Below are 23,972 nucleotides of genomic sequence, written 5' to 3' on the forward strand. Positions count from 1 at the left end.
GTACATAACTCCCCATATAACCACAATGTGTTGTTTGTTTGAATGATTTGGTCCTGCTATATGGACAGAGCAGGGCTACTTGTTTCCATCTGATTCCAAGCTGAGCTAACAGTCTCTTTCCTCCATCTTTGCTCCTTCCTGTATTGCCTCTGACAGTGGTATCAGTCCTCTCAAAAAATCAAAATCTCCACAAGAGAGTCAACAGTATTCCCACATTAATAAACTGTAACGTAATTAGATCTCTGACATGGTTAGAGCTGTTTTTCCATAATCCACTGATTTTTTTTTATAATTAAGTAAAGTGTGTATAAACATAATGAGATGTATATATAAATGTGATTATTTTTCAGCCTCAGTTAGGCGTGATAAGCACCATGTGTTTTATTTGTTCAGGCCCTGGTCTTTAACGAGGGCTCACATCAGCCGGAATCTAATGATTGGTGAGACAGATGAAGCACTTACCAACCCACAACATGTCTGTCTGCACTCCTTACACCGCTCCATGTACACACACATATACAAAACTCATACATCAAAGCACTGACTCATTACCACGCAGAAGATAAACACGGACAGCCCTGCAGATGGTTCGCTCTGGCATAGAGGCTTCTCTGTACAGTATGTGTATGTTTGCGTGAGTGTTTATGAGGAGATCTCCTGGAGCATGCTGGTAAAAACAGAAATGTCTCCACATTTTTTCCATCCAAGACCTCTTGAATTGACCAAAGAGCAGGAGACTCTTAAAAAAAAAAAAAAAAGTCAAGTGCTTCATGGCAGATCACATTCACACATGCAGGATAACATGTTAGGCAGAGCCGGACCAGCTTTATTAGAGGCGGTTTACAGGGAGATCCACGACGCTCCCACAGCTCGGTGGAAGCCCCTCCACATTATTCCAGGGCAACAGCAGGTTAATGGGAGCCAGGTGGAGCCTCGCTGCATTTCCTCTGACCAGGAGCACTTGATTGACAGTGAGTCGCGGCGATGAATCGGACCGCTGCTACCCGAAATCAAGGTCAGGAATGGAAACACGGCAATTCACGAGCAACAGCTGCTTTTCTTGGCCACAACAGAGAGAGCATTTCCATTCACCTGAGACTGCTCCTAATTGGAACGTGTGGATATGTGCACTGATGTGTGTCTGGCTTTTCTCCTTGCTTATTTGTGGTTAACTGAGTCTAATGGTTAAATAGTATCGCAAGTCACCCATTTCTTCCAAATTTGGTACCTGTTTTTTAAGTATATGCACTTAAAATAACATAAGGTGAGGTGAACAGGGAGATTGCTGTGGAGATTGCGGCCTGTTCAGTGTCACCTGCTTTTTTCCCCTACTCTGAGATGGTATCATTTCAAAAGCTTTCCATAAGTTGTGCAATCACTGAGCTATTCTGATTAGTGTGACATCATTCAGCCTGATTTGGTTTAAAACAAGACTGACAATTATAATGAGGAAAGATCTAATTCTTCAATTTAAGTATAGGAAAAACAAAACAAACCATATAAGCAAACATTATCTTGACAATCCTCTAGCTAATGAATTAGATCACTGGCTTCATAACATTGTTTAAATGTTAATTACAGTGGTTTTATCATTGAAATAAAACACTACTATTACACATTAATCAGTTACACAACAATAGACTACTGGCTATAGCAGCAAAGCCCTGATGTTTGTCATTTAAAGAGGACAGGTTATATTTTCTCTTGTCGGAAAAGTTACATATAAAAAAAGCTATACATAAGAAAATTATTTGTTAAATTTGTTACAATATATATGTATGATGTATGTCACATTATATCTGCAAATCCCGATAAGAGTTATTTCAATGATGTGTGCCCTGACTCTTAAATCAAACATGTGACTTTTATCAGACCTGTTCCTTCTTATTGTGATCCTGAGATCAACCCAGGATCCCATGTATGAAATGCAAATTTCCAAATCAATAACATTTGTATTCCATCTTTAGGGAGATCTGTGCTCAGAGCAGCAACCATCATGACTGTTTTAATAGAAAAACTGAGATCACAAGGGGACCATGGGAAACAGATGGTCTACACTCTTTAAACTGTAAAGAGCTGAAACATATAGCATGGTTTAAGTTTCATATGCGGGAGCTGCTCTAGGTAGAGTGCTAAAACCCCTTTATCTCCTCTAGCAGAGATAAAGAAATGCACTATGAATGTTTAGAATTAGCCAAATTGCTTATCCATTGAAACAGGAGCCAATCAGAGCTGGCGCTGGAAGAGACACAAAGAGACAAAACCCATTCATGCTCACACCTAAACTACTGGTGTCACCAATTAGACCACATGTCTTTAGATTGCGCAAGGACGCCACAGAATCTGTAGGGAACAAAGAGAACATGGACCATCTTGCAAAGACGCACTGATTTATTACTGTACACCTTCTGAAAGAGACTCGACCGCAAGCAAGGTTGTCAAGAGGTAACTTTTTTTTTCTTTTTCTTTTTTCTCGTGGAGCAATAACCACCATTTGTTTGATCTGGGAGAAGAAGTTCAAGGGTATTTCCTGGAAAGAGTTCATCCTCTGTTGTCATGTTGCATATAATTCCTCGGGGCTCAGGTTATCATTATAAAATCACTCCCAAGTATCAAGTCCTGCTCATATGTTCATACCCTAATGGGTGTCTGAGTCTATAAACCCAATACGCAGTGTGGTCTTTCATCTCTGAGCCATGATTGTGATGTTAACGGCTTGGCAAAAGAACATGACACCCAGGGTGACACAGGGATTACTTGTTCTATATTTAGTGTTTATGTACATGAATATTGGCAGGACAACTCTGTACATGTGACACACACACACAGCGATACAGTGATAATAACACAGATCTGCAGCACAGAACACATTTACAAGATGGGCTCTAGAGCAAACACTGGCTGAGATACATAACAAGGGAATGTCTGGACTACGACAACTTCCTCGTAAAACTGGAATTTCCTCGCAACAGTTATTATTTGTCATCAACAAAAGCAGATGATCGAAAAGAAGAGACGAAAAAGTATAAAATAATTTAAATTCTTCCTAAAAAAAAAACATGTGATGAATATGCAGTGGGAGATTTATATAATATAATACAGGCGGCTACTGTATCTCCTCCGCTCCACGTGATTGGAAGAAAAAACCGAAGCGACGGACAAATAACGGACGGACAAAAGCGAAATGTCATGCAGAAAAACAAAGAAAACATACAACGTGAAAGATGATTCTCTTTGAAGCTCTGCCTTCCCCCTGGGGGGGGGGCGACACGATGACGACAAGCCTGGTAACAAAGCAGCTCACACCATGGGCCACCCAGACGTGCCACAATGAAATGTAAACATAAATATACAGGTTGATATCTCTCTCTACAAACAGTTCAGTCACTGCCACAGGCCCATCAGCTGTGTGAGTAGTCAGTCTGTATACACTCCTTAGTAGAATATCACTTAGAGTTAAATAAACTTATTTAATATATATATTTATAATAGATTTATTCTTTGCAGAGTCATTTAGCAGTATTTCCTTGTTTTCACCAGTTTGCTCTGGTATTTCACCGAGTGGCCACTGTGTCCCACTACGTAAACGTCCAGCAGGTAGGTCTTGCCAGGCTCCAGACCCGTGATGGTCTCTGTGGTCACAGCTTTCTGCAGGTTCGGGCTGTGGAAGTACTTGCACAGGACCTTTTCAGACTTCCTGCGGGTCTCGGGCCCGGCGCACTGGTTCTGTTCCCGGCGTCTCTGCTCCTCGCCGTAATTATCGGCCACCTCCTTGCGGTAAATGCAGTATTTGTTGCGGTCCTGCGTGCCCAGCCAGGCCACGGTGGCGGAGGAGCAGGTGCGCAGCTTGTCGAAGGCCTTGATGCGCGTGTCCTCCGGGAGCGAGGGGAAAGGCTGCTTGCTGCTGGGCCGCGTGGTGGCCAGGACCTTCAGGGTGGAGGCTCCTTTCCTGCTGCCCCGCAACCGGATCAGGTACTTGGCCTTGGGCTTCCCCCGCAGCTGGAACTGCCGCACCCCCTCCACGTTCTGCGAGAGCTGCAGCTTGCCGTCGCGCCTCACCTGCACCTGCACGGCGTCCAGGCACGTGTGGACGAACAGGGTGACCCTCTGGTGGGACGACACGGGAGCGAAGCGCAGGAACTTGCTGCCCTTTCTCTTGATGAAGACGTCGGACACTTTGCCGTCTTTCAGCTCCACCGTTTTCTGACGAGCCTCCTCTTTGGTGCGGGCGAAAGTCCCCACGTACGCCGTGCTGGTGTTGGTGGCGGAGTTGACGGCGAACACGTCGAAGTAGTACTGCGTGTCCGGTTTCAGGTCTGACACGGTGAAAATGTTCTTATTGCCGATGCAGACTTTCTGGATGTCCGACGCTCTGGGCTTGGCCGCGTACGCTCGGGAGATCTTGTTACTGGTGAGGCCCCGGTCTTTGCCGTAACCGTTGTCGGAGGGAACGAAGCCAAAGTGCATGAAGTCGAACGGGCTGAAGTCTCTGCCGGGCTTCGGAGCCTGCATGAAGGCGTCGTCGTTGTTGATCTTAGCTTCGGCGGCGCACATGCTCTTGAAGTTGTGCTCCTTGTTGATGACCACACAGTACTGGACGGGCTGGCCCATCAGAGAGCCGGTAGGCGTGGGCTTCCAGGCCAGGGTGACGGTGGTGCGGCCCAGGGCGGTCACGTCCACGCGGGGGTCGTAGGGCAGCTCCGGGTACGGCTGGTCAGACTCCGGAGTGGTGGTGGCGTACACCTTGAAGTTGCTGTCTTTCTCGGTGGACAGCAGCTCCAGCTGGTACAGGCCCGAGGGCGTGCTGGTGGCCACGTAGGACTCCACGTCGTTCCCCTTGTAGTTGAAGAGCTCCGTCCCCTCGTCCACCGTCACCTGCTGCTTCTGCTGCTCCAGAGGTTCGGGCTCTCCTGGAAAAAAAACCCAACACGCACAACGTAAGTATGGAAGCGTATTGCATTCACTTGAATAATAATTTAAAAATCCTGTTTTTCTAAGTAATTATTTTCTGTTTTTCGTGGTCATTTTTTTCTGACGTATTTTCAAGATTTTTAAATCGCGTGAGAAGCTCCCACCTGCAAGTAACGTATTGATTTTAAAATAAAGGTGCTACATCAGACTGCAGTTTCCTTTCAATATAAATCTGAATTTACTTGGAACACAGTGAAAAATAAGACTGTATTTTTTGTGGAGCATATCCATGGATGTATGTTAAAGCAGAAGTAAGTGGAATGTTTGTGTTAATATAAGTCTTAAATAGTTATATCTTCCGACAGCAATCACTTACGTAGAGTGTTTGGTCCGAAACACGGGTCTGTCAGTCATTCTGCTCTGCTGTAAGCCGAGGAGAAAACTACTTGTATACTTCCTTGTATCCTACAAGCTTTATCCAATGAGGAGAGAGAACGGCATGAAGGGCTGTGTGTGCAGCCAAGGGATGCACGTGAATGTGGTGACGTAGGGACGAGGACCAATAGATCCATGACGAGGGCGGGGACTGCTAACTCCATTGGCTGACAAAAAGTTAGCCAAAACGACCGGATCGCTTACTTCTGCTTTAAGCAATGTAAAAGAAAGCACCTTTACTCATTGTGTTATGAGTAGTATTTTTATTTTAAAGGATGTTTGTTATATGCTCCCGGATGTGACGTGTGTAGCTTGCCCCGGGAAAAGTGTGTTGATGCTTGTGTTCGAGCCGTCAGTCTGGAAAATAAAGCAATAGTGGAACCTGTACCAAAGTGGAGTTTGAATAAAAATCCTTAACAATGTGTCTCATGGATCTAAGATGTGATAGATCCATGATGAAGTGCAGGCTTGACTGCAGCGGTTAAACGTTACTTGCAGGTGGGAGCTTCTCGCGGGATTTTGAAATCTCGTGAAGTCAGAAAAAAATTAGTCAGAAAAACAAGAGGAAAAAAATGACCACGAGAAACAGAAAAAATAGTCAGAAAAACAGAAATAATTACCCCGAAAAACAAACCAAAAAATAAAGTGAATGCAATACGCTTCCGTACGTAAGCTCTATGCTCCACATTGCATCCAACTTTTTTTTTTCTTACAATTCCGAATATGTTGAGATGTTTAGTCGTGACCTTTTACTGTATTTTTCTACCTTGTTTCTTTTTCTTTTGTGGCTTTCATGCAAAGTAATTTCCACCCACACTAAAAAGAAATCTTAACATGTTGTTGCTGTGAGGTCACGATGAAGCTCTGCAAGCCTCACGGACGATTAGCCAGCCCCCCCTCGCGCTGCAGCCATGTTTTCACTCCAAACATCCCCAAAGATCACAGGCCAGTATTCACTCGGCCTTTCCGGTGAAGCTCTGCTAAAAAAGAGGAGCCTTGTAGCTTCGCTGAGAGAGAGACAGTCTGAGCTCTTACTGCAGCCTGAGCCAGAAACCATAATATTATGTTTGTCGACCAGAGTGTGCTCAGTGATGTACTAAAAATTAATGCTCAAAGATCTACTCCCACCAGAGACATTTCGCTAAAAAGAGCAGCAAGGACGGGAGGAAGTTCACCCAACTGAACTTAAGTCGCACTTCTACCGCTGCGTCGGGTCCGGATTTTGCCGTTACTCTCTCGGCTCGGGATGAATTCTTTCCTCTTGAGGGGCAGCCTCCAGCGGCCTAACTACCCAATAAATCATTTTTGTAACATTGGATTTGACAAGAGCACAGACACATACGCAGGTGCTCATTGTATTGACATTCAAATGTATGCTCACATCACACATCTACACTCAAAACCGCTGCTTTAGTCATCTGGCAGGATCTGCTGTGCTGACAGGGCAACCTCCAGATGGAGAAAGTTTTAATGTGAGGCAGAAAGAGTGGAGAGGGGAAAAAAAGAGAGAAAGATGGAAAAGGAAAAGAGGAAGGAAGACAGACAGACAGACAGACGGAGAGCAGCAGGATTTACCTTTAGAAGACCAAGACGGCTTAAGTAAAGGGATGTAATGGCTTTGATTCAGTAGGTTGACTAGAGTGGAGCCCTCCTCTAAAATTATAGACGTCAGCTTGGGCCGAGTCAGACATCATAAGTGGTCAGACTAGACACTGCGACTGTGACTTAATTAAAACCCACCAAAACACAAAGCCTAACATCACTGCGTCAGTTAATTGTGTGTGGGGGATAGTGATATTTCCACATAACGTGTCATTAACCTCTTCCACTGCTGCCTGATGTCAATTATACCTGATCCCTCTGCGCTGGCCTCCTCCGGCAGCTCCTGCAGGGTGAGTTTCCACTCCAGAGGAGCATCGCAAGGTGTCACCGTGACAGACAGGGGTGTGTTGTCTTCCTCCACCACAAAGTAGTACCTGTGGAAATGACAGGGCTAGATATGAACCCCACAAAATCCATGTTTCATCACGGTGAGACGTGATCCTAAATAATGTGTGTGCATGGGCAGGAGCAGACTGTTTGAGACCGAAGCGTCCAGCTCTGCCATTGTTCCGCTGACCTTGGACTCTCTCTCCCTCTGAGCTGACAGACGCTCATTTACACTCCTGCGACTTTCTCATCTATTATTTAGTTTTTGCATCAACATAATAGATCAGGTTACACACAGCGACATCTGATGTTTCCTATCTGCTTACAGTAAGTGGCCATCAGCAACTTTCATGTTTTCTTCAGCGATGCTATGGATCAGTCAGTAGTAGATGGGGGCCACTGACCCCTATTTGCTCCGCTAACAACATGTAAACAGTTTGTAATGACTAGGATTCACTCTAGAGCCTCCGTTGCCTTGAGGAGCACTCACTTTTTAGGCGTGTCCCTGAAGAGGTAGCCGCTGATCTCGGCTCCGTCTGGGATAATGGAGGAATCGTGGAACAGCGTCTTGTCTCTGATCTGCATCTGGAAGAGGCCTTCGTCCCTCGTGGGCAGCTTCTGGGCCACGGCTCCCAGCCCCAGGAGCACCAGCAGCACCGTGCTCCAGCCTTTACACAGCCTCATTCTGAAATATAAAAGAAACATGGCATCAACAAACACATTCGTTGTGGGATTTCAGGTCCAGTTGCTGAGATGATCACTACAGAGTGATATGCTACAAGTTGTGGCAAAATATTGCTCCTTGGTTAACTTCTTGCCCCTTCCTCCTATCGGTGAATCATTCGTTTTTTATTTTTGTGGGACGACGGTGGCGCAGGAGGTAGAGAGGGTTGGCCAATTACCGGAAGGTCCCACTTCATCCCCAGTGTTGCCATTGGGCAAGACACCTTATCCACCTTGCCTTGTGTGAATGTGTATGAATGAATATGTTTGGTGGTGGTGACGCTTCTTTCAGTCTGCCCAAGGGGAGGAGCATACATCAGTCCGACTGCCCAAAAGTCCGACGGCTCATTTCTCCGACTACCCATTCTACAGTGTTAAGGTTAGGTTTAGGGTAAGGTTAAGGGTTAGGGCTACTTAAGTCGGAGAAGTGGGAGGTCGGACTAATGGACGCAAAAATAAAGAAATGTATGGTCGGAGAAATGGGTAGTCGGGCAGACGTCATGCGCCCGCCCAAGGGAAGGTGAATGTGGCTGCAGACCTAGCTTACCACCACTGGCATGAATGAATAATGGTTTGTGTAAAGCGCTTTGGGTATCTTGAAAGGCGCTATATAAAACCAATCCATTATTATTATTATTAGCCTACCTAGCTCTAGGTTAATCTGTGTATTTCTGAAACTTTTAGGGGATCTGGACGGGCAGCATGCTAAGCTAATGCTAATTAGCTAATTGGTCATCTAGTTCTCTCCTTTTTTTTCTTTTTCTCCCCAGGTGACCTTGGATTTTTTGAAAGGCGCTATATAAATTGAAGTTATTATTATTACTAAGCCAAGCTAATGCTAGTTTTCTTATTTAGCAAACAGAAAGAGAGCGGTATTGACTCCTATCCAACATGTCTATTTCTTTTCAATGAAACCATGAGAACAGACTGTAAAGGGTCACTGTTTGTCCCTGTTTTGAGTCTTTGTGACATACTAATCACAGCTAACCAAGCGCTGGTTGTAACAACTCCAATTTTCCAAAGAGTGATATCAGTTCTCATAAAACTCCAAGCACAAAAACAACCAAGAGCAGCTTTGTTTTTAATGCGTAATGGCAATCAGTGTTGACGGCTCATATCAGCCACAGTTATGTGGCCAAAACATCCAGTTTTGCCATGGAAATTCTGAATGGCCTTTTTCTTTTTTTCGTTGTTTTTTTTTTCTCCCTTTCGACTAAAAACAAAAATTGTTCTTAATGAGTTATTTTTGGCCGCAGATCTACACTGTGTTTAAGAAGCACTCACTTTAATTTCTTTACACATTTCACACAGGCTATGTCATGTTTAAATGTTTTTTCCTCCCTTGTTTTTCTTGAAGCTTTCACCTCGATTAACATCTCACGTTAAACCTGGATGACGACCCGCACACCATCTGTGCGCGAATCAATGAGTGAGAGACAAAAAGTAAATGGAGAATGAATGAGAACTCCAGGCCACAGGGAGGAGGAGGAGGGGGTGGATTAGATTCAGACACAGACGTGTGAAGGAAAAGACATTGCTCGGAGCTCCAGGGAACCACACTATTTCATAAAGCGCTTAACATAAAAATCCCCAAATCCATGTCGTTTAAATTTTATTGACGCTAATATAAAAGTGTTTGGTGGTTGGAACTGTGGCTCGGGACGAGGTGCAGCTGACCGTGGCTGAGAGCCTCTCACGTATCCCCTGTCTATTGATTTTGCCCCATTGATTGCAGCTGATGGGAACGCCAAATCCCCGGTGATTTAATCAGTGTAATGATGGCAGATTAGCCAGATACTTTACTGCCATTTACTGCAAGCGAGATGGTGTCCTTTTAATGACCCCCTCTCCCTTTCTCTGCTCACCCTCCCTTGTCTGTCTCCTTCCCTTGATCACGGCTTTTTCATCAACAAATAATCCCTTTCTCTTTCGCACTTGTACTCACCGAGCCCTCCCCTTCACTCCTTCATTACACCCTCTCTCCTCTGTTAGCCTTCATAAGCACACAGTTAGATAAGTAAAACCAGAGGCCAGGGGTGGACCTTCGCACCGCAAACACGGCTTCATTTCTACTTTCTGGGCCTTTATGAGCGCATGCGAGGAGGGGAAAGGCCCGTGACAGCTCCTGTCAGTGTCTCTGTCCCTGCTGCTGTCTCGGACCAGCCTCCCGTTGTACTGCCAGACTTCAGAGAGCAAAAGGAAAGCCGCCTAAGTGGTACTTTGAGGTTTGACTCACACAGAGAGTGGAGATCCTTATCGCCTCTGCTTGTCTCATTCCACTTCAGAAGCGTGTCAGTCAGAACAAAGACATGTCTATTAATACTCAAGACAGCTCTGAGGTGGTATGTACAGAGCTGTTCAGAGCTGTCTTTCATTCCAACATCCCCAAACACCACACAGGCGCGGACGCAGCCAATCCGCTCCCCCCCCGTCCCCCTGTCCCCCGTCCCCCCGGCCGCCTGCGTCCACCACACTGATGTCATTACACATAATGTGTCCTATCACTCACACAGAATGGGTTTTATCACCACTGTCATTAGCACATTTTATGTGTGCTTTCAATGTGCTCCTCACATGTGACACTACTGATTCAAACCCTATGACTGAAGTCCACTCAGCATGCACCCATACAGCCACTCGGTCAGCATCCACCGCCGCCCGAGAGAGGACGCCCGAGCTGTGCGGGGACACTGCAGTTTCCCCCCCCCGGTCTGGAGCTGCATGGACACGGTCACACAGCTTCACACCGGATCTGCTCTTACATGCGGGCGAGTTCCCTCACCAAAAAAAACACATCAAAAAAAGCTACATCTGGAACAAATAAAATTGAATGTTTAATTAGAACGGGGAAGACTGTGTGATCCCAATTTGAGGAAGGGATAATTTTAGGGCAAGGTCACCCACAGTCTTGTCAACTTTGGTCTGCCGTTGCTTTTTATCTTTTTTATCTACATATTCAGAGTTTTTTTTTGTTGTTGTTGTTGTTTCAGTTTTCAGTGAAATTAATGAAGCATTTTGTTGGAAAACATCCTGTAAATTCTAATTGGCAGTGCTGTGGGATCTGGAGAGCTGTGTGACATGACATGAAAGAGCGAATGGAGTGGTTTAAATAGTGATAATCTTCTTTTCCATGGCTGTCTTGGACTCACACAGAATCAATCTTACACAGAAAAAGAAAGAAAAAAAATGAGAAAATGACCCCATTGTTGTTTGATCTGAGGAATGGCGTCCCCTCGTTTCAATTTCTACAAATAACAGCTTTGACCCCGCTCTAATTTGAGGTCATTACAAGCAAATCATGTGCAAAAGGGAAAAAAACAAACGTTCACACTATTGTCTTTACATCTCCCAGATGGACGCAATCTTTTCAGCAACATCAATCAGCTGCAAAAATGAAAATCATGCGCAACCCACCGATGATTAAAGCAACCAAATATCAATTACGTGCAACAATTTTCATCCACCTGATCACGCACGCCACATCCCCCCGTGTGTGCACGTGTATGCTCGTGCACGGGCGCGCCAAACTCGCCCTGACCTTCCTCCTCTCCCTCCTCACTTTGTTTAACCGGGCTCCCTCTCCTTCCCTCCAGCTCCTTGTCAGGACGGATAAGCCTCCTGCCTGCTGCCACATGGAGCTCATTAACAGAACGGGAGGGAATAAAAGACAGTTTAATTTCAACACAAATAAAGAGACATTTCGGATTCCACCCAACAAGACGCCTGGCAGCGGCGCGCAGGGCCTGAAGCCTCTGTGTGTTTTCTTTAAGGAAGTCTGAAGGCAGATTTATGGAGGGTCCTCAGCAGAGAGCTCCATCACTGCTGTCACTTCAGGGCCAATGTGGGGATTGGAGTGAGTGGAGTATATGAAGGGCTGAGAGCCAAGGATGGAACCACACAGGACCTGGACCTGTTCTATAGGCAGGCCAAACCAAAAGCAGGTCTGGTGCTCTTGGAGAGCTAAACAGCTCATTAATGAATTGGTAGAGACTGTGGTGAGGGCTCCGGTCCAACAACGGAGATTTTTATCTGGTGTGTGTATGTCCATATGTTTCTCTGTGTGTCCAAAACCATGGCATTCCTCCGCTCCACTCTTTGTGTGAGTCTAAAAATCATCGCTCAGGACCTGTCTCCTCGCCATCCACAACATCACTCACAGTTTGAGTCTCTGAACTCTCCACATCATCAGAACCACCGAAGCTGGCACAATAGCGTGATGGGAGAAGGAGAGCCCAGTTTCCTTCCCTTCTCACCCTCCTCCTCCTCCTCCCCTACCTCCCCCCACCCATCCACCTCCTCCGCCTCCTCCTCTATAGACCATCTCTGGAGCTCGCATTCAGCACCGCATCCTGGAATGTCTCTATGAAGGAGGGTCAGGTCGCAAGGGCCGCTTTTTTGCATTTTCTAATAGAATCGAGGGCGGGCGGGCGCGGAGGTGGCTGTGGCTCTGACTGATGTGCTGGCATTGTGGCTGTGGAGAGGAGGTGGGGGGGGGGGTAGATTTTATAGATTAAAACAGCAAATGCCCCATGGGAAAGTCATCCACCCACCGCTGCCGCCCCATCATCCGGGGGGCACACATGCAACATGCCCTGGCTGCTTGGTAGGAAATAAGTCAATCAGGATCTGTTGTGCTATGATGATGGTGGTGGTGGAGAGGGGGGGGGAAGCACAGAAAGCCTGTTCAGCAGCCCTGCCTCTGCTTGTGTCCATCTGAGGGGAGCATAATGAGGGGCTTTGCACACAAAAAATAAAAAATGAATGTGCCCTGGAGACAGGGAGTGTAAGGGGTGTGGATATGATGAATAATTTAACAAGGAAATAAAAAACGTGCGTCCTTAATCTTCCAGCAGTGACTCTGGATGTGCAACAAAGGGGGCAGCGCGGAGGAGACTGTATATACACCGCTGAAGCCTGTCACCGCTCTGGACGCAAACGGCCTATAGCAACACTGGCGGAATTCTTTCAGCCGGAGAGTTTTCATATGCAAATCACGGTTTAGTTACGGTATGCGACGCAGACCTTCCCATTTTAAGACTTTTTTTTTTTTTTTTTTGTTCATGATTCATTCTCCTGAGAAAGTAAGAAGGGAGGCAGTGTGGCTTCACCCCCGCTACTAAATACAGTTATTCAAATCCCCGCTCCGGGTATGTCTCTCATTAGACGCCGACTGAGAGGAAAAACACGGCGCTCACATGGACCGGATGAAGGGGGGGGGAATCAACTTGCCAACATGAACCGAACTGTCATTAATCTGCCTGCAGTTTCACTTTAATTAAAACAAGTCGGGCAGATGTATTCTAATTCTCATAATGTCAACAGTTATCCTGCACTTTTCCCCCTCTATGTGCTCTTACAGGTGCGCGTAAAAAGCGGCCGTGGGTGAAACAAACATTTCACCAAATTGCGCAAAAAAACAAAAACTGTTCACACGCTGCTGGAAATACTGCGCGTATGATGAATAGGTGTTTTTTATTAGTAGTATTAGGTGCTATGTGTGTGTGTGTGAGAGAGAGAGTGTGTGTATGTCTGTGTGTGTGTGTGTCACCCCTGGGAGCATGGGAACCTTTCGGGAGGCACAAAAGCAAAAGGAGGGTTTGTTAAAGTTCATCAGTTTAACGGTCCTCACGAGCCCAGCAGCGCCATGTGCTGTGACTGTGAAACACAGCCCAAACCAAAATAACCCAAAATTAAAAGAGCATGCGAGTTGGGGCTTGATTGAAATGTGTTTGAAACTTTTAACTTCCCGGAGTTGTAAACCGCAAAAACCTCTTCCCCTCTCTCTCTCTCTCTCTCTCTCTCTCTCTCTCTCTGCCTCAGTCTCTCTCTGGCAGACTCTTTTCAAAAGGAGCTGCTCTCTGAGAGTCCGGCTCTGAATTTATATGGCGCATTTCTGCACAATAAAAAAAATAATAAAAGCCTCTGAAAAGTTAAAGAAAGCGAAGAAAGAAGTGTGTTTTTTTCTTTTCTTTTTTCTTTCCCGGTGCAGTAATTTGTAGAGGCTGTGGATCAGACACACCGCAGCGTGCCAGAGGGAATATCATGCGAAAAAAATAGACAAGCTCCACAGGAGACGGTCTTTCTTACCTTCCACAATATGAAGCGGCGAAGTTATCTGCAGGATGGCTGCTTCTTGTCCTCCAACCGCTCTGATCTCAAAACTCACTACTATACCGCGATTTCAGTGGGAAAAGATTTCAAAAAAGAAAAAAAAAAAGAAAAAGAAAAAATCAAAACACAAGTTGTCCTCTTACAGTGTCCAGTAGTTCCCCCAGTTCCACTCCTATTGTCGCTGCCTATCAATCGGATTAAGGCGACCGCTCTGGTGCGTGTTTGCAGTTTTCTTGCGGATTTAACTGGTCTCTGGTGGGCAGGAGTGTGTGTGAGTGTGTTATGTGTGTGTGCTTTGTGTGTGTATGTGTGAGAGAGAGTGGGTATCCTGAGTTGCTGGCAGTGCGTCCCTCCCCTGCCGCGCTGCTGCTATTGAAACCTCCACTGGATTGGAGGCAAAACTGGTGCGAAACTTCGTCTTCTCTCTGTAGGAAGACTCCAAGACACAGAACCAGCCCACTCCTTCAGCAGCGGCGCACCACACACACACACACACACACACACACACACACACACACACACACACACACACGCGCGCACACACACATACACAATAAAAGGAGCAGAGTTGCTCCCTGGTTTGACTGGCCCTCGAACTCTTAACACATGGAGAAAATCTGAAAATCTGGTCTATCTTGAATTCTCCTTAGTGTAGGCTAATAATGTCATAAATTTATTTAAAAAAAAAAAAAGTCAAATAAGCCTTAATTGAATTGGACTTTAAATCACATTAGTAGTTACCCAGGCTTAGTGCTGCACAAAAACAGACTGTCAGATGTCACCACGGCATAAATCTGGTTCTTTACAGAGCGGGCTTTCCCCTCGCTCTTTTTTTTTATTTGCTCGCTGCTTACTCTGATGCTCCCTGGAAATTATTACTTTGGGGCCAAAGTCACGCACTCCCTCGGGGGGGCCAAAGTGTGAAGACAAGTTTTATCATGGGAGCCCTGGTAGGCTATAGCTGGGGCATGCACACCATGCTCAGAGTGCAGCCTGCTGCAACTTTCCTGCAGGAAATGCACGAGGTGGAGGGAGGGCAACAGTGATATATGTGACAAAAGCCCTCAGCAGTGCATGTGTGATGATGATGAGCTGTGGAAATTCCCTGTGAGGCATCGGTGTTGTCTGTTCCTGCGTTTGAAGGGAAGCAAATATTTACCCAAGATAAGAGCCCCACTGAGCTGTCTCGGAAACTGAATTGCCCCCCAAATTTATAGCCTGATAGAGGGGGTGGGAGGAGGAGGTGAGGGAGTAAGGGAGTGGGGGGGGGGACTGATGACCGGGCAATCCGGATTTTAGAGGATGCTGCTGTTTCCTCCCCGGGAAGACCGTCTCCTCGTGTCGGGTGTAGCTGCAGAGCTTCACACGCGTGCGTCCATGCTCCAGCAGGACATCATCAGGCTCGACCATCGATTATTGATATTTACACTGATACAAAGTTGTCTCATTTGTCAGAATAAAAAAGTGACACTTTTAAAACAATGCAATATAAATGGAGCATGTAAGTTAAGAATAAAAAAAGAGTAACTTTAAAACTGTTTAAGTGACAGTGATCAGCCTGGTGCTGGTCTGACATCAGTGAGCAGATCTGTTGAGTGAGGAGTCGGACTGAGAGTTGGAACAACAGCGTCATCTAGCGTCTGCTGTAAGAAAGCCTCAGAGAAAATAGTTATTCAGCCTGCTACTGTACATGCAAGAAGGGCAGATTTTTTGTGTCTTAATTCCCCCCAAAAAATCTGAATACTTTTTAAGATACTTTTCTTGGGAACAATTTGTTGAACATTTGCCAAATACTTGTTATTTATCTATATATTTGTATTTGTGTGTTTTTTGTTTTCTATTTATCGGCTCATCTCCCCTTAACAGCCTCAGATTATATTGTAATTTACTGTTGTGTATGTATTTGGGTTGCCTCACCTGAGCTGCATCCCGGGCTTGATTTGGGGGGTGGGACCGATTGCCTATATGAGCGGAATGTTTCCTTTGTCTCTTATCCTGACGAAGATCCACTGGGATGGAAACATTGATCTATAATAAACACCCGAGGAGCTTTATATGTGCGGACCGCGGACTTAACTCTTTTCTTCTCAGATTCTTCATGTCCACATCAGGTTTTGGATCATGTCAGGGTCAGATGGCTGAGGGAGTCAGGAGACAGCTAGGCCACTGAGTCTGGACAGAGCGTTTGTAGATAACAGAACAGTTCCTTTCAGTGTTAGTGAGGCTGCACATTCAGTTAGTAACTTATTCCTCAGAGTTTTTTATAATGTGAATGCTTATGAATGAATAGAGAGAGGAACTAGCAGTGTGTTTGTGTATGTTAGCTACACTCAGGTGTGTGGGGGTCAGTAATGCCTGGATGCATGATTAGAGCCGCTGTGACTCTCACATCCTTGGGATTAAAATAGATGCCAAATTGAATCCGCTGTCAGCCACACTACCGAGCTGTGAAAATGAATCCACTCTGGGGACTTGTACTCACAATAACACACACACACACACACACACACACACACACAAAGAGAGAGACATGCATTGACCCGGCTACATGCCAGAATCTTGGAAATGGATCCACACCAGGGACAGTTTAGTACAGATGGAGGGAGGAGGTGGAAATGCTTCTGTAATGTTAATCCCTCTACACTGTTTCAGCCCTGCTCTACAAAAATCTCACTTTAACAGATTGACTGAAGGAAATCTGGAGAAAATGCACATTTTTTCTCTTTGTGTGAAAGTCTGTGTCCTGTGTTCCAGCCACGCCCTGTGTCACACAGTAATCTGCTGCACATCACATCCACATCCACATCCACAAAGTTCTACTGTTGGTCCACTTGAGCGTTTCTGCCTTGTAACGACATCAGCATCATATTCAATAAATCATTTTTTTTATCCTTATGGGAATTCTTATAAAATTCAAAACCTGCAGTCCAAAACCTGATCTGCATTGGAAACACTTCCAGCTGTTTCATTTACAGCTCATCACATCATTCCAGGTACACAGGTGTTTTTCTGCCTCTGTCAAAGAGCAGCTGTCCCTATTCTCATGAGCTTTCTGTCTTTTAAATCAAAATGGTCACATGGTTTTTCACCACTTAAAGGCCTTCATGCAGTTTACAGGTGAGGTGATGGATGATGGACACAAGGGTGGAAACATTTTGATTTATCTAATTATTTATTTGTGTAAAGACAGAGAAGGTATAGCACTAATGGATCATCAGAAGCAGCCTTCGGTCTCAATCATGATTTCACATCATTAGTTACTTCTCAAGTAAAATCATGCTCTAACACTCATTTACAAATGATTTATGTTAAACAAATGAAACAAAATAATAATTATTAATAATATCTGTTGACTGGTTTGATTTAAAAAAGAAGAAGCTCTATATCTGGTGTTGCTGCTGGTTTAATACATATAACTGGAATCCAGCTAATTGTTTGCCTATGCAGGTTTGACATGTTAACTGATCACAGTCATTGTGACCATTATTTTATCATGAGTCATGCATTATTTAATCATGACATAACCATTATTGTCATTAATATCATGATAGAGTGTAACCATCAGTGTTTCATTGCAGAAATAAGATCAAACATGAAGTTACCCAAAGCAGGATTTAAAGGGACAGTTCAACATTTTGGCAAATTGTCCCATTGCCATAAACCCTATAGTTTTAGGAGCAGGTTTGTTACCTTTAATTGTCGGTGCAAGCTATTTTAAGAACGGCGGAGCAGAGCTGTGAGCTGCTCAGAGCTACGCTACGGAGGCTAATGGGATTTCTGAGTTTCCCTCATCAAACTCATCAAATACACTCCAAAACGCTCTGGTAGACAGGTTGTGACCTGCACATTCACCACGCTATGAGATAATAACGGAATGTTATAAGACAGAGTTGTTTTCAAGGCAAATGCAGAGACTGCTTGCTAAAAACAGGCCTCCGACGGGATCACGCATCGGCTGTTTTGCATGAAATTACCTAGAAAACGACTCTGTCTCATAACATTCCGTTATTATCTCATAGCGTGGTGAATGTGCAGGTCACAACTTATCCACCAGAGCGTTTTGGAGTTGTTGGATTGTGTATTTGAATAGTTTGATGATGGAAACCAAGAAATCCCATTATCCTCCGTAGCGTAGCTCTGAGCAGCTCACGGCTCTGCTCCGCCATTCTAAAAATAGCTTGCACCGACAATTAAAGGTAACGAGCCTACTGCTAAAACTATAGGGATTATGGCAATGGCCAATTTGCCAAAATGTTGAACTATCCCTTTAACATATGTCTCACCCTGAGAGAAGACATTGCTCATCACTGGGCTGCACCACTTCCTTATCTGGGGGAGCTTAACTGAGCTTCAGTAATGATTGACAGTTTACCATCAGTGTGAAATGGTGCAGATTGTGTGGCTTCACTCGTTTGCTTCTTGGATATCAAATAACACTCTTCACCAGCCTGATCATCAGCTTGTAACATCAGCTCTGCAGCAGCTGGTGTCAGATCAGTGATGTGGAATGAAAAACTGGCGCGTTTATCTTATTTTCTTCATGATTTCTGAGGAGATTTGCCCAGTTTTGTGGGTCTGAGGTTTCTGCAGGTCAGGCCCAGAACAACGGATACAGATCCAGAGTCAGTGCACACACAGGCTGTTTGCTTTAGGGGGGGGATGGATAACTCTGTGGCCTAACTGATCTCCTTACACTTCCTCTGTGGCTCAGGTGATCCATTAATGCAGGGCGGGTGGAAAGTAATATCTTATTGGAGTGAAGTGCTTTCATCAGGCGCTGAGCGGAGCCTGGAAGTCAGCTCACATCCATTCAGCGTGGCCTGAGAGGCTTTTCATCCCAGCTGAAGGAGAGGAGCCTTCAGTGGTCTACCTGCCTAAAACTGAGTTCATCATTAACTGATTTAACCCAGCAGAGCTAAGAGCCTTCTGCAGGCAAACATCCACTCTGTAAACATCTCTCCCCATCATTTTTTTTCTCTTTCCTTTTGTTGCCTCTTGAGGGGGGGGCAGGTTGGAGAAAGAATGTGTGAACTCTAACCCAGGTGAAGACGGTATATACAAACATGCACGGCAACTTCTCTAATAGATAAACTGGTCCGGGCAACAACTGGCGCACATCATCTGAAGAGAAGAGCAAGACGGAGTGGGAGGAGAGAAAGGAGAGGTTACAGTTCAAGGGAAGGAATGAAGGAGGGAGGGAGGGAGGGAATGAGGCTGTGTTGAGGACATCCTGTGCATCATGTAGCCTACCCACCTGGCCTTCAGCAGATATCTCTGTCAGCTCGTAGCTACAACACCGCCCTGGGAGTGGAGATAAGGCAGGCCTGGAGGGGTTTGTTACTGAGACAGGCTCTCGCTGTTTCATTTAAAGGGATACGCCAACATTTTTTTTCCGTGTCTTGCCTCACTCCCGAGTCCATGACAAGCAGATAGACACCATCCTTTCGATTGTGCGTGCAGTAACAAGGGAGATAGAGCCCCTATCGCCTGTAATTAGCTTAGCTCAAACGCTGGAAGTGTATCAGTAGTGTTAGCCTGCCTCCACCTAAAGTCATCAGAGAAACTCTTCAGTAACTCTAAACGGAAACCGGCGGGCATCTTGAGCAGTGAAATGCCGGTAACGGGACGAGATCGGTCAAAACAGAGGGTTCAAGCAAAGACGGTTTATTTTGGTTCAAGCTAGCTACATCGAGGGTAGGTCAGCTTCCTATTTCAAAGTAAAAGCACAAAATCGTCATGGTTTTCTGTATGTAAAGGGCAACGGCTGTTTTATTTTGTGAAAGTAACCGGAAGTGCATTGGTCACAACTGCTAGCTTGAGTAGCGCCGAAGTCGTCCGAACAAAATTGTAAACAGCTTGTTTTTAGACAAATTAACGACACACTGCTGATCTAAATGGCTACTTTCTCGCCTAAAAAAATTTAAAAAGTCGATATATATTTACAGAGTTTAGAGCTAAAATGAAATCACCTTCTGACTGCTGATTTCAGCTCGGGTAGGAGGCAGGCTAACACTACCGATACACTTCCAGCGCTAAGCTAATTACGGGCAATACGGGCTCTATCTCCCTTGTTACTGCACGCACAGTCGAAAGGATGGTGTCTATCTGCTTGTCATGGACTCGGGACTGAGGCAAGACACGAAAAAAAATGTTGGCGTATCCCTTTAAGTTTGGTGTGCTGCACAGATCCATTACACAACAGAGACGGATGCAGATAAACATGCTGGGCATACTAGGTTCAGCATTTCTAAAATTAGCGTATAGGTTGTCCTTTAACTCCCAAATCCACTCATCCTCTTCTTCTTCAAAAGCTCTTCTAGCTCTTGACAGGGAGAGAGAGAGAGAGAGAGAAGAAAAAAAAAAAACAAGAAGCCACAATTGAAACCAGATGAAAAAGGACACAAGCGAAGAGTGCATGTCGTGTCAGCGTCTAACTTCCTCTCATTATCCAATAAGAGAGCAGCAGTTGTCAGCGTCCAACTTCATCCTATTATCAAGCGAGGGAGCAGCATGTCGGCGGTGCCTGGAATTCTCGGGGGACAGGGAGACATAAACAAAGAGCAAAGTTTAGACTCACAATCGCACACACACAACACATATATATAGAGAGAACATTCAAACAGGAGTCCGTGCCCAGACTTTTTAGTGAAACTCTAGAGCGCAGCCGCTCCAGGCGTGGTATGTCGATTGTAAACACAGCCGGGAGGAGGCAGAGACAAGTGGAGGAGGCTCCACTCCTCACCATCCACACTCTCTGTGCACAGACAGGAGGAGGACAAAGTGGAAGACGCATTACATCATTACATTACATGTACATTACCCAACTGACACACATACGTTATCCAAGCACACATTTAAAGTGGTATCAAGCCACATGTCAACAATCTATTCTGGAGATGTCAATGGCACCTACAAACACCTGTGACACACACACACATCTGTTTTTTTTTGTGTGATCAACTTTTTTTATTATTTCATTCGGTTTAGAAATAACAGAACAGTCCATACAGATCATTATCAAAATAACAATGTACAAACTAATAAACATACAAAACAAAAAAGACACAAAAGGAGAAAAAAGAGAAAGAAAAAAAGGGAAGTTCCTCTGTTGAGTGTTAGATGCATCATGGGAACTACAGGTGTTGCTATGTCAGCAAGACTAAAATCTGAAGGATCATGACTTTTTTTTTTACATTGAGTATGTATGAACATTTTGTCACATTAAAACCTCAAAGTTAAATGTATTTTTTTTTTACAGATAAAAATCAGTGTTGCATGCATAAGTAAATACTTTGTTGAACCACCTACGGCTGCAGGTCTTTTGGGGTTTGTCTCTAGCAGCTTTGCACATACAAACTGACATTTTTATCTGTTCTTCTTTGCAGAACAGCTCCAGTTGAGTCAGATTGGATGGAGAGTGTCTGTGAACAGCATGGTCCTGCCACAGATTCTCAACAGGATTTAGGTCTGGACTTTGACTGTGCCGTTCTAACACATGGATATGCTTTGAAATAAACCAGTCCACTGTAGCTCTGGCTGTGTGTTTAAGGTGGTTGTCCTGCTGGAAGGTGAACCTCCGTCCCAGTCTCAAGTCTTTTTCTGCCTCTAACAGGTGTCCTGTCCCTGCTGAAGAAAAGCCTCCCCACAGCCTGATGATGCCACCATGTTTCTCAGTGGATGGTGTGTTCAGGTTCATGTGCAGTTTTAAGTTTCAGCCACACATATAATAGCATTCTTTTGCATGGAGGCCAAAAAGTTCAATTTTGGTCTTTGATGTGTAAAAAATCTTCAACACCATGCATCATTTTCCTTCCACTTCACAATGTGCTACTTTGTGTTGGTCTGTCACATAAAAACCCAATACAATACATTTTAGTTTGTGGTTGTAACTTGACAAAATGCGGAGAATTCAAGGAGTATGAAGACTGTTGCAAGGCGCTGAATAAGCTGAAAGCTAACTACTCTAATGGGTGTTAAAGCTAAACAGGCCCAGTGGTTTTATAGTGTAACTCTATCTAAGAGATTTGAGCTATTGTGAGACAGCGACGGATGCTCTCCAATATAACAGCTGCAGTGTGTGTGTGTGTGTGTGTGTGTGTGTGTGTGTGTGTGTGTGTGTGTGTGTGTGTGTGTGTGTGTGTGTGTGTGTGTGTGTGTGTGTGACAGTGTAACAAATGGTCCCAGCACATGCTTATCCACCTTGGACAGTTAGGAATAATAGCTTATGATTTGACAGATGCAGCATAACTCTGCCATGTTAAACCCTGAACTGTGCCAAAAAAAGATGCGCTTTGTAATCCGAGATGTGAATGTGTGGAGAAGAAACACTCACACACATGCACATGCACACACACGCACACACAGGACAGGAGGAAATAAAAGGAAAAATAAATGTGGATGGGATTTGGTTTCCTCGACAAAAATACTGAGATTGTCATTTCGTAGGCGACATGTTCAGGAAAATAGTTCCGAATTGAAATGGAACCGGGGATGTGTGCAGATTGTATTTTCTGCACCGTGCACAGGACTGACAGGATAAACTGACCGTATTTGGAAAAGACTCATAGAAAGTGAATGTATTACTGATTTGATTCCTGAGTGATTCCCGTGGAGACATTTAAAGAGTGTACTGCATCCTGTCATTTACTATGGGAGGACCACAGGTTGGTTGTATAATGTGAGAGGCCATGTGTCATGTTATAGTGATAGTTATGATATCACTATAGACATGTGCTTTAATGCTTTAATGCTTCAACTGCTAGTCGCCTTGAGACCCTGAACATGAATATCTGAATTTACATCCAGTCAGTTATTTACACATTGACCCACCCAATTCTGTTTCAATCATAATGTGCAGTTTTACTACAATGACTAATGCACATGATCTCTGTATTCCATCTCAGGACAAAAACTGAATTTATTCAGATGTTACATTCGATTTTCCTTAACAGTAATAACATTTTCCTGTAAGACACTCTTCTAAGTAATAAGTCTAAACAGTTTTTGCAACATTTGTGTGATAGCTCAAGGATTAAATGAGACAGAAAACTCACTCAGGTAAGACTAAGACTACTACTACTGCCAATAATAATAATATGTTTTTCTTTTTTTTCTTTTTCTTTTTCATCCCTTTTCATCCCCATTATTTCTAACACATACATATAGACGCCCATACACACGCATAGCTCAACACATACGCATGTTCACAGACAGGCATGTACACATACACATACACATACACATACACATACACAGTTTCAACATCATCAATTCATATCCATTATGTACAACAACAGTTTGCACCAGTATAGTACTTGTCTTTGTTTGTTTGTCTTGTCTAACCCTTTAATAAGTTTTTTTTTTTTGTCTTTGTATATTTTTGTTGCTTCCCACTTGTCTTGTATTGGCATCACTTAATCAAAAATAAATAAATAAATAATGAGTTCTCTCAACCCATTTCTTAAAACAGAAGAATAAAAGATGCCGGCCTTGGAAAATAGGTTCTAGTCTCAGAGGCCGATCAGTAAAAATAAAAGCATAAAAACATCAATAACAGAAGCATCAAAAATCATTGTGTATTCAATGTAACTCTGTAGAATACAAGTAGACTGTAAGTAGAAACTAAAGGACGTCACTGAATCTGCTGACCTGATTTCCTTGGGCAGATCCCTCCACAGTGTTTTGGGCTGTGACTGAAACTCTCACCTCTGGTTTTTAGCTTCGGCTCTGGAACAACACAGAGACCTCAGGCCAAGGATCTCAGGCTGTGAGCTGTGAGCAGAAGGAGAGGACAGTGAAGAGCTTTAAAAGGATCTTAACATAAATTCTGGTCAACCTGGATCCTGCCCAGGACGGAGGAGAAT

General features: G+C 44.5%; 1 protein-coding gene across 1 annotated transcript; it reads right to left on the minus strand.

Moving 5' to 3' along the window:
* Positions 1-2,753: 2,753 nt before the first annotated feature.
* ndnf (neuron-derived neurotrophic factor) lies at positions 2,754-14,352 on the minus strand. The gene is made up of 4 exons (XM_085773484.1): positions 14,086-14,352; positions 7,766-7,960; positions 7,198-7,322; positions 2,754-4,910 (listed from the first exon to the last, which is right to left on the minus strand). Exons 2-4 carry the CDS (start codon positions 7,957-7,959, stop codon positions 3,514-3,516), a joined length of 1,716 nt encoding a protein of 571 aa, XP_085629610.1. The 5' UTR covers position 7,960; positions 14,086-14,352; the 3' UTR covers positions 2,754-3,513.
* Between the last annotated feature and the right edge of the window lie 9,620 nt (positions 14,353-23,972).

The sequence above is a fragment of the Trachurus japonicus genome, chromosome 4 (assembly GCF_045865225.1).
Source record: "Trachurus japonicus isolate A0001 chromosome 4, Traja_1.0".
Taxonomy (NCBI): domain Eukaryota; kingdom Metazoa; phylum Chordata; class Actinopteri; order Carangiformes; family Carangidae; genus Trachurus; species Trachurus japonicus.